Source organism: Alnus glutinosa, chromosome 6 (assembly GCF_958979055.1).
Source record: "Alnus glutinosa chromosome 6, dhAlnGlut1.1, whole genome shotgun sequence".
Classification (NCBI taxonomy): domain Eukaryota; kingdom Viridiplantae; phylum Streptophyta; class Magnoliopsida; order Fagales; family Betulaceae; genus Alnus; species Alnus glutinosa.
This window is the reverse complement of record NC_084891.1, coordinates 1802501-1813302: the sequence shown is the minus strand read 5'-3', so window position 1 is coordinate 1813302 and position 10802 is coordinate 1802501. Positions and strand designations below refer to the sequence as shown.

Below are 10802 nucleotides of genomic sequence, written 5' to 3'. Positions count from 1 at the left end.
AATGTCTCTTTTTTTAAACTATCAAACAATGTCAATATGCTGCACAATGACAAAAATATCCTTCATAAAATTATAAAAATTTTTAAAACTACATAAAAACAAGACAAAAAAAATAAAAAAATAAAAAATTATTTTAAGAAAAATTAAAAAATAAAAATAAAAACCAAGGTCTTTTTTTAGATTTTGTTTTATATAATTTTCGGTTTGGGCCACCCCTTGGATTTTCATTTTTCTCCCTTTTTTTCATTATTAAAAAAAAAAAAAAAAAAAATTTTTTATTTTTATTTTTTTTTTTTTTTCAAATTTATAAGCATATATTTGTCTTATTGAATCTTTTTTATGATTATTTTTATCTTTTTGTTACCTTTAGGGGAATCTTGACATTTTTTGTTAATTGAGAATGATATTAATACAATTGGTAGTTTAAGAAATTAAAATTATGAAAAGAAATAAGCAATCAAAATTAGAATATACTTTTACCTCCTCCAAAGATAGGTTTAAAGTAGCTTACAAGTTAGAAGTCCGAATTTATTCTAATTTCTTTCTTTCTTTCTTTTTGATCTTTTTCTTCTTTCAACCGGAAAGAATTAGCTTTGCAAAAAATTGTGGGGCCCATGCAAATTAAAGCACAATTTGCTTGCGTTGTAGGCAACTGAATATATATATATATATGCCACGTACTCCACTTGCTCGATCGCTCTTATTTCAAAGGTTGTTGGATAAGTAGAAATCTCCACCAATTATTTCCTTCCACAACAACACCAAACAGCTTGCACTACTACCTACCTTTTTTTTGTCATTATTATTTCCTTTCACAAATCCCAATAATACTAACCACTTCTCCCTCCTTTGTGTGGGTGTACGTCTAAGAGTACTGGGATCCTTCCTAAGAGAGATGGAGATCATTGAACAGTTTCTAAGATGGAAAGTGTGGAATTCAGACATGAAGACAGGACCGTTCGATAAAGTTGTTTGTACGACGTGCCTGAAACCGATATCGGGTACCGGTTTTTATTACTGGAAGTTGACTAGCATACCATTCGTCTTTCACATATCATGCCTCAATGCACCCGCCAAAGACAAAGCCCTTATGTTACACTTCGGCGGGTTTGGGGTGGGGCATGATGGCATGATGTTCACAGAAGAAGTGAAAAATGAAGGCAAGGAGGACGTTGTTTGCTTGGGGTGCGAGAAGCCAGTATTTGGTCCCGGATACAAATGCTCCACCTCCTCCCAATGCAATTTGGCCATCCATCAATCATGCGTGGAGCTCCCTCCCCAGATACAACAACACCCCTTCCATCCAAGCCACACTCTTGTATTTGTGGAGAGGTCACAGAAAAAATATTGTAGTGCTTGCGGTAAAAATTGCGATACATACCCTTTCTACTATTGCAATGAGTGCAATTTCAATCTTGATTTCGTATGTGCTACCCGCCCGCGAATTATTAATATTGACGATTGCCAGCATGCATTGAACTCCTTCTATAATCACATCCAATTCACTTGTCAAGCTTGTGGTGAGGAAGGCAAGGGGTTAAGCTCACGATGTAGCATCTGTCAACTCTTGATTCATGGTGAATGTGCTCGATTTTCACGCACCATCTGGATTACAGGTCATGATCACTCACTCTCTCTCACCTACTCTCTTCGTCAAGTCAAAGAGCACAACAATGTATTTTGTAAGCTCTGCTATGAAAATGTGAAGACAGAGTATGCAGCCTATTATTGTCAAGAATGTGGTTACATGGCCCACTTGGCCTGCGCATTTGAAGTATATGAAAAAGGTCAACATCTCACGTGGCTGTTTCAGAAATCCATTGACTTATCAACTAATGTTACAGAGAAGGTTAAAGGGGCTGAGACGATACAACATTTTAGCCATCAACATGATTTAATTCTTAGCAATAAGGAGCTCATGGAAGATATACTTTGTGATGGTTGTCTAGAATTAATCTCCCCCCCGTTCTACAGTTGTATTCCATGCAATTTCTTTCTTCACAGTAGATGTGCTCAACTACCAAGAAAGAAGGGGTTGTTCTTATTTCACCAACACCAGCTCACCCTCTTCTCACGTGTACCTTTCAGTGAGGAATTATTCAGTTGTGATGCTTGTAATCGTCTTAGCAATGGTTTTGCCTATAGATGTGACATATGTTATTTCAACGTTGACCTTCAATGTTGTTCAATTTCGGAAATCCTAAAACATAAAGGTCATCAACACTCCCTTTTTCTTGCTGTTAATTCTAATAGAAGATGCCATGTTTGTAATTACACTTCCCGGAAACCTAGCATATTTGTATGCAGTAATTGCGATTTCGCCTTGGGTCTCGAATGTGCAACTCTTCCGCTCGTAGCTAGGCACAAATATGACGATCATCTCCTCGAGCTCACCTGCAGTGTTGAAGCTCATTGTGAAGAATACTATTGTCTAATTTGCGAAAAAGAAAGAGATCCCAAATGCTGGTTCTATTATTGTACAGAATGCGACTTTCCTGCTCATCCCCAATGCGTTTTTGGGAAATATCCATACTTTAAGTTTGGAAAGTATGCTTTCGATTTCAAAGGTGAACACCAACACCCTCTCACTTTTGTCCGAAAGACTGAGTCTTCTCCTCCTTGTGATGCTTGTGATGAGACCTTCGATGGCATGGCCCTAGAATGCACTCAATGCAAATTCAATGTCCACCACTCTTATAGTTGTGTCAGAAGAATAACGAAGAAAGTCACTTCAAAGTAATGATTGGAGGAAGCCATCAACCTATAGCCTTAGACTTGCTCAAGGCACGGAAATTTCAAAGTTTATTGTTATCTACCATAAAAATCTATTTATTTTTTGAGAGTTTTGGTTATATCTTTAATTATCTAAGTTTGAGAAAATAAAATTTAGTCAAGAACTTGTCATTATGTATTGTATATTGTGCTTATGCAAGTTTGTTGATGCATTATATTAATGGGAATTATGTTTCTCTTCACTGTCAATGTTGCTTCAAATAGTGTTCACACATCAATGACGATCTATTTACACCTTTGAATAAAATAAAATAAAATAAAAACTCTTGGATATATACCCAAAGACACCCTTCTATTATAAAAGAATCATGGGATTCCTTACTATTATTCGACACATGACACTTGTCCAGCTACAACCACGTACACAGCAACTATATATATACCTGGCAATTCTGCCTCTTAATTTAAAGCAACACAAACACGAGCAAGCACCCAGAAAAGGCAAGAGAGAGAGAGAGAGAGAGAGAGAGAGAGAGAGAGATCATGGGAGGAGAGGAGTGGAGGAAAAATGCAGAAACCCACAAAATGAGGCCGGAGGAAGTAAAAGCCACCGGAGTGGAGGGCTCCAAAAGGCCACCCGGAAACCACCCGGGCGGAATACTGCACCAGAGGCGCACTTTTCCTTACAGCTATACCACCATGGCCATTGGGGGCCTCCTTATCGCTGGCGCCATCGGATACTTCACCTTATACGTCAAGAAAAAACCTGAAGCCACCGCAGGAGACGTTGCCAAGGTGGCTGTGGGAGCCGCCAAACCTGAGGACACTCGGCCAAGGAAGTAGCTAGATCGAGCTGCTAGTGGCTGTCTACGTGTGACGGTGTGAGGGTTTAATTTGCTTGTAAAAATGTTTGTTAATTAGTGGACTCCGCGCAGGTTTTTCTTGGGTATGGAGATGGACCAAATGCCTACTTGTTCCATATATACTCTGGATATCGTCTCATTAATTTTATATATATCTGCTTAATTACAATAGTACAAGAATTTGCAACTGGCGATGGAATTGGAATTTCTTCCAATCCCAAAACTTTCTTCTTGGTCTCAACTTAAACTTATACTGGCTTTCAAATGTTTATCATATTGGGCTCTTCACTCTTGGCCCAATATAACCCAGCAATTTCAATCCAATCTTTAGTTTTGGGGATCAATTATATTGAATGGGGTTTGTGGGGAATGGAGGTTTAACTTAGATTGAATCCCTGTAGATAGTTTTGTGAGAATGGGCAAGGATACCATCAATTGTGTTCAATTTCTGTCCATAACGTGGCTGATGCTTTTCGAGCCAAACTCTCACAGAAGCGTACGTCTCTCACAACAATAATTAATAATTACACTTGCCTTCCTCAATAACGCGAAAATAGTTCTCTTTTGCCCATTCATCCACGGCATCCTAATTTTTGTTCATTTCTAGACTGAAAACCAATCCAGAGACCAACCCAATGAAATTACCTAAATTATATTAACTTAGGTAATTTAAACATCCTCATGTATTATTCAAAATAAGTAAACAAAATAGGTTGCCTCGGTGTTAAAAAATAAAAAAATAAAAAAAATATAGGAGAAGCTTCTTTAAAAATTAAACAAATAAAAGCTACTGTAACTGCAGCCAAGTCATGCCCTTCCTCCTCGCAATTCAAAATTGAGCAGTGTTACATCTGGAAGGGAAAATCGTACCTTAATTGTAAATAAAATGACCATCGAACAAACCTGATCACACTTATTAGTCAATCTTCACTGACGAGTAGATGAGCCTTGTGAACAAAAAGCATGCATAAAATCCGATGGTACCGGTTAGAACAAAAAATGCATACGAGGCAATTAGCATGTATCCAAAGTAAAATATCGCGGAGACCAGCTTTGTGATTTCAAGCTTAGTGAAGAAGTAGAATGTTGCATAGAGGAAAAGGTACAGTGCAGAAGAGCCTGATGTAAGGTATGACCTCCACCACCACAGATAGTCCTCACTGCACAGTTGGAAGTAGCAGAGCACGACGGTTATTTCAGCGCAAGTCACAATGAGGATGGTGAAGACCAAGAAGAGAAAACCGAAGATCTAGTAGAACTGATTCAGCCAGATTGAGGTCAGGATGAAGAAAAGTTCGATGAAAACTGCTCCAAATGGGAGTATTCCTCCAATCAAAATCGAAAATGCCGGGTTCATATACCAGGCCTGCTCAGGAATCTGCCTCGGGATTTTATTTGTCTTCACGGGATCCTCGATTGCTGGTTTCTTGAACCCAACATAGCCACCAACAAACACAAGTGGGACTGAAATCCCAAACCATAAGAAGATCAGAGCAAACATGGTACCAAATGGAACAGCCCCAGATGATTTCTGTCCCCATATGAGAGCATTTAAGACAAAGAAAATGGCGGAGACGATCGCTGGGAACATTACTGCAGTCCTGAAAGCAATTCTCTTCCATTCTGTCCCTTTAAACATCTTGTATAGACGGGCAGAGGTGTAACCAGCAAAAAGACCCATGAAGACCCAAAGCAAGAGCATGGCTGTCATGAGACCACCCCGGTTAGAGGGGGAAAGGAAGCCAAGGATGGCAAAGATCATGGTCACCAGTATCATCCCGAAAAACTGAACACCAGTTCCAACATAGACACAGAGCAGGTCTGAATTATTTGGGGTCCTGAAGACATCCCCATGCACGAGCTTCCATCCGGTCTCGATCTTCTTGGGTCTCAAGCTCATTGTACTTGGAGATGTCACGGTAAAGTGTTCGTAGCATTATCATTGCCACCATGCCCGAGAGAAAGAGAACAATCATCAAAGAATTGACAATTGAGAACCAGTGAATCTGGTCATCGCTCATTACAAGATAGGCATCCCATCTCGATGCTCACTTCACATCACTCTCCTGAAAGGAAGAGATGAGAGAGAAAATTATAAATGATGATAGCAACCAAGTCATAAAAAGGACCAAGTAAGTTCAACAGTACCCATTAGTGTTCAGCTAATAAGAAAATGATGATGATGACCATATATAAAAGAAATTTAATGATCAATAGAAAATGTTAAAAGTAAAGCTATAATTCAAAATAGGAGAGTACCTGGAAATCAACATCATAAGTGAATATAATCTCTTTTTTCTCTTCAACCTCCTGAGGGGAGTTGGAATTAACAACTGTGTGTTTTGCATGAGGATCACAGGTTGTTAAACGATTCATATTCATGTTTTGCATGAGAATCAACGAGGTATCATTTAGTAAGAAAGAAGGGACCCAGAAAAAAAATCTACCTAAATGGTTTAACCTCAAAACCCACAATTCTTGCAGAGTCGGTTTGCAAATCTCTATGAAAGTTCACAGTAAATGCCAAGTGGTTGTGGATAAAACACTTTTCACCCTTGCTCTGTTCACAGTCATTTAAAGTAAGAAAAAGAAAAAACTTACACATTCCCAAGAAAATACATTAATGCTAATAAATAAAGCATATACCCCAGCAAATTGGCCTTTGAGCCCAACAAAAAAGCCAAGCTGATAAACAGTAGGAGATTCCTGATCCAGCCTTCGTGTGGAAACAACCAGCGGGAGATTATCAAGGATCCTGTCACATGCATGGAAGATCCATTAACAGAATGCAACTTCAAAGCAGATCAAACAGACATAAGCAAATATATATTGACATTAATTAATCCCATACATATTGACCCGATACTCATCATTGATTCTCTCTTTAAATTCCTTTGCGATTTGGCATCAAGTATAACCCGTTTCGACAACATTGCACATCTGCGGTTCTCGCATTCGGAACTGCCACCAAAAAAGGATTAGACAACTAGAAAAAGTAAATAATCATGGCATTATAAAGCAGTTTTAACCTCACACAAATATAATAATATGAGTCTTTGTAGAGGTCAATTTGTTCACTTTCACTTTCTAGTTTTAGCCAATAACCATACAACCATCGAGAATTCAAAACTCCAAATAATCAATATTATGCAATTAATAACTCTACATTAACAAAATGCTTAAATAGAAGAAAAATTACAATTTAGTCTCCCAACTACACGTACAGATAGCTCCACGAACTACTAATGCTTGGACTATGACCCTTCAAACTACCAAAAAGTTTTAAAAATGCCCAATTTGACGAAAAATGCCTATAATACCCCTGTCACATGTCAATTTTCAATTAAAAAATAATAAAATTAAAAATAAAAAATTAAATTTAAAAACTAAAAAAACTAAAAAACTAAATTTATTTTATTAAAAAAATAGTGTTGCGAGCCACCCCCAAACACCAACTTTTTTTTAAAAAAAAAAAAAAAAAAAAAAATTGGACAGATCTTGGCCGTCCACTTTCACAATTCTTTGTTATAGGTCGTTGGATTGATAAGGTTATAAATCAATATGAATTTATTGGTTAGTAAATCCAAAAAAAGTAATGCCCCATGTTTATGATATATTTTTTTCATAATCTGGTGTATATATCAAATATAGTATGTAGTTTTTTTTTTTCTACCATTTTATATATATAAAAGCATAACTCCTTTAGTCTATTTTTATAAAAACCTTGATTAAATTGAATGAAAACGTAATTTGGATCGCAATTTTTGGATAAAATTTTATTAAAATTTAGTCGATAGATTCAGTATGCAATATTTATTAAAAAAAAAAAAAAATTGTTTTATAGGGTGATTTGTTGACTCACTGAAATGACAACAATTCTGTTAATAATTTTTTTAAAAAAAAAAATTACGAAAATAGTGATTTTTTTTAAATGATTAAATCTTTTTTTTTAAAAAAAAAAAATGAGTTCATATTTTTTTATTTCGAGAAAAGATTAAAAAAAAAAAAGTTAAATAAAATTTTAATCAACTGAGATAATTTTCAATTGAAAAAATAAAATTTTAACGTTTTTAGTTTTATAATTTTATAATTTTTTTTTTTTAGTTTTTTTATTATTTTTTTTTAATTGAAAAATGACACTTGGTAGGGTATTATAGGTATTTTTCATCAAATTGGGCATTTTTGAAACTTTTTGGTAGTTTGAGGTCAGAGTCCAAACGTTAGTAGTTTAGGGGGCTATCCGTAGAATGGCTGGTAATTTGGGATTCTAAATTGTAATTTTCCCTTAAATAAATCATTAATAAAACAATTCTAGTTACAACACATGTTTGCAAAAAATTAAGAAAAGATAACAAAATAGGATTAACAATACACAACAGTAGTCCAAAAGATATGAAGGAAAATATTGCCTTAATGACTTGCAGCAAATATGTTTGTACCTTATAGATTGACACTACAAATGATAGAATATGAAATTTTGCCATGCATTTTGAAAAACTATAAAGCTTTCACATAGATTTTTTAAAAAATTCTTGCAATGTTTTACCTGCCTAATTAGTAAACAACAAATTGATCAAAATGGTCGCAGTGGTTGCAATTGCCGAGAAACCTTTGTCAACCATCATCTTGTTATACTTCACTACACATGATGTCTCTTTATGTTGCAATAAGCCTTGAATGATTGTGTTATATGTGACATGGTCAGGTAAACAATCATTTTCCTCCATTTTCTCAAATAGCTCCATTGCTTCAATTAGTAGTCCCTCTTTGCAAAGCCCTTTGATCATTATATTGTAAGTCCACACATCAGCTTGCAAACCTTTGGTAGGAAGAGTATTAAAGACCTCCCTTGCTTCAATTAGTATATATATATAAAAGTACTATCTCTTAAATTGATATCAAACTATTAAACTGCTGTACAGCTAATAATAATACCTATGCAATGCTGCAATACAACTACTAGTATTGCACATTCAATTGGGAAAATGCCATACTACTGCTGCAATATCATCTGGTACTGGTTCCTTGATTCAAACAGAGAACCAGGTCAGATGGAACACTTTAAATTGGAGAGAAAGAACCGAACCAGAACCAGAACCAGTTCATTTGCTATATGGAACCCCATATAGCAAATGAACTTACATTCAAATCTCTAATAACTAAGAAAGAACATAAACAAACAAACAAACAAACAAACCCCAAATAACAAAAACACAAATTTTCCAATCGGGTATTGAACCTTTAAATAATTTCCCAAATCCCAATATTGCTTCCTTCACTAAGACATAAACCCAAAAGCCCACATACCCAATAGGCTGTACACACACGCATAATAAGTTTAGGATATGATATTAGTATATATATATAAAAGTACTATCTCTTAAATTGATATCAAACTATTAAACTACTGTACAGCTAATAATAATACCTATGCAATGCTGCAATACAACTACTAGTATTGCACATTCAATTGGGAAAATGCCATACTACTGCTGCAATATCATCTGGTACTGGTTCCTTGATTCAAACAGAGAACCAGGTCAGATGGAACACTTTAAATTGGAGAGAAAGAACCGAACCAGAACCAGAACCAGTTCATTTGCTATATGGAACCCCATATAGCAAATGAACTTACATTCAAATCTCTAATAACTAAGAAAGAACATAAACAAACAAACAAACAAACAAACCCCAAATAACAAAAACACAAATTTTCCAATCGGGTATTGAACCTTTAAATAATTTCCCAAATCCCAATATTGCTTCCTTCACTAAGACATAAACCCAAAAGCCCACATACCCAACAGGCTGTACACACACGCATAATAAGTTTAGGATATGATATTTGTGACAATAATTCTGAAGCTCCAACTAAGATTAGATGGTGGAAAGCTTCATTAATGCTATCCTAAATTCCTAATAACATAAAAACCATCAATTCAATCTTCCCTATTCAAAATGGATCCTACATACTCAAAACCATCAATAACATATCGCTTATGCTATTTGTTGTAACAGCATCAACACACTCAACACATAGACATGAGATGGATCCTACATAAACAAGTTCGGCAAAATATATGGAAAGCACAAATGAATGTAAACGGTTTGACCTTTTGTACGCCAGTACTTTTTTTTTTTTTTTTCCACAGATATTTTTCCTTTTTTTTTTTTTTGGTACATATCCTTATCTTAAAAAGGATGTAACTTGTTTATAGCAATTAGACGAAGATGCATGTAAATAATTATCACCAACTTCCTCACGTTGAAAAGCTAAGAAAATGATACTACTGCAAATTAGTTTCCTACTCCAGTGTCCATCCGACCCCAAACAGAATAAACATAAGATGTTCACTACATCAAATCATAAAAGTCACACATTTGTTCGATCATAATATTTAAATCATTATTCCATAATATTGATAAATTAGTTTATTTGATGAAACACTTAAAAGTTTAACTTGGTGAGCCAATAAGCATACAACCATCAAGAACCCAAAACTCCAAATAACCAATATTCTGCAATAACTCTACATCAACAAAATGTTTAAATAAATCGATAATAAAACAATTCTAGTTACAACACATGTTTACAGATAATTAAGAAAAGATAACAAAATAGGATTAGCAATAAACATAAGTAGTCCAAAAGACATGAAGGAAAATATTGCCTTAATGACTTGCAGCAAATATGTTTGTACCTTACAGATTGGCACTGTAAAGGTTAGAATATGAAATTTTGTCCTGCATGTTGAAGAACTAGAAAGCTTTCACACAGATTTTTGAAAAAATTCTTGTAATGTTTTGTCTGCTTAATTAGTAGACTACAAGTTGATCAAAATGGTCACAGTGGTCGCATTTGCCGAAAAACCTTTGTCAACCATCTTCTTGATATATTTCACTACATATGATGTCTCATTATGTTGCAAGAAGCGTTGGATGATTGTGTTATATGTGACATGGTAAGGTGAACAACCATTTTCCTCCATTTTCTCAAATAGCTCCCTTGCTTCAATTAGTAGTCCCTCTTTGCAAAGCCCTTTGATCATTATATTGTAAGTCCAAACATCAGCTTACAAACCTTTGGTAGGAAGAGTATTAAAGAGCTCCCTTGCTTCAATTAGCAGTCCTCTTTGCAAAGCCCTTTGATCATTATATTGTAAGTCCAAACATTAGCTTGCAAACCTTTCGTAGGAAGAGTAATGA

General features: G+C 35.2%; 3 protein-coding genes and 1 pseudogene across 3 annotated transcripts in view; 2 read left to right on the top strand and 2 right to left on the bottom strand.

The window, feature by feature from the left end:
* The first annotated feature begins 723 nt into the window (after nucleotides 1-723).
* LOC133870563 (uncharacterized) lies at nucleotides 724-2740 on the top strand. Its single transcript, XM_062307724.1, has one exon. The coding sequence runs from the start codon at nucleotides 896-898 to the stop codon at nucleotides 2738-2740; it is 1845 nt and encodes a 614-aa protein (XP_062163708.1). The 5' UTR covers nucleotides 724-895.
* A 480-nt stretch (nucleotides 2741-3220) lies between these two features.
* Nucleotides 3221-3819, top strand: LOC133871925 (uncharacterized). Its single transcript, XM_062309392.1, has one exon. It carries the CDS (start codon nucleotides 3277-3279, stop codon nucleotides 3574-3576), a length of 300 nt encoding a protein of 99 aa, XP_062165376.1. The 5' UTR covers nucleotides 3221-3276; the 3' UTR covers nucleotides 3577-3819.
* Nucleotides 3820-4583: 764 nt separating this feature from the next.
* On the bottom strand, nucleotides 4584-6712 carry LOC133870562 (transmembrane 9 superfamily member 8-like; annotated as a pseudogene).
* A 1434-nt stretch (nucleotides 6713-8146) lies between these two features.
* The window catches only part of LOC133870561 (pentatricopeptide repeat-containing protein At3g22470, mitochondrial-like), a 3551-nt gene continuing 895 nt past the window's right edge, over nucleotides 8147-10802 (bottom strand). The window contains exons 3-5 of the mRNA XM_062307723.1: nucleotides 10782-10802; nucleotides 10468-10635; nucleotides 8147-8448 (exon numbers count right to left, since the gene is read on the bottom strand). The exon at nucleotides 10782-10802 is cut by the window's right edge and continues 150 nt beyond it. Of these exons, the coding sequence (XP_062163707.1) occupies nucleotides 8147-8448; nucleotides 10468-10635; nucleotides 10782-10802 (491 nt within the window). The remainder of the gene's footprint in view (nucleotides 8449-10467; nucleotides 10636-10781) is intronic.

Excerpts from the sequence above, each read along its gene's own strand:
- LOC133871925 (XM_062309392.1), top strand. The coding sequence starts at position 3,277 with ATGGGAGGAGAGGAGTGGAGGAAAAATGCAGAAACCCACAAAATGAGG.
- LOC133870563 (XM_062307724.1), top strand. The coding sequence starts at position 896 with ATGGAGATCATTGAACAGTTTCTAAGATGGAAAGTGTGGAATTCAGAC.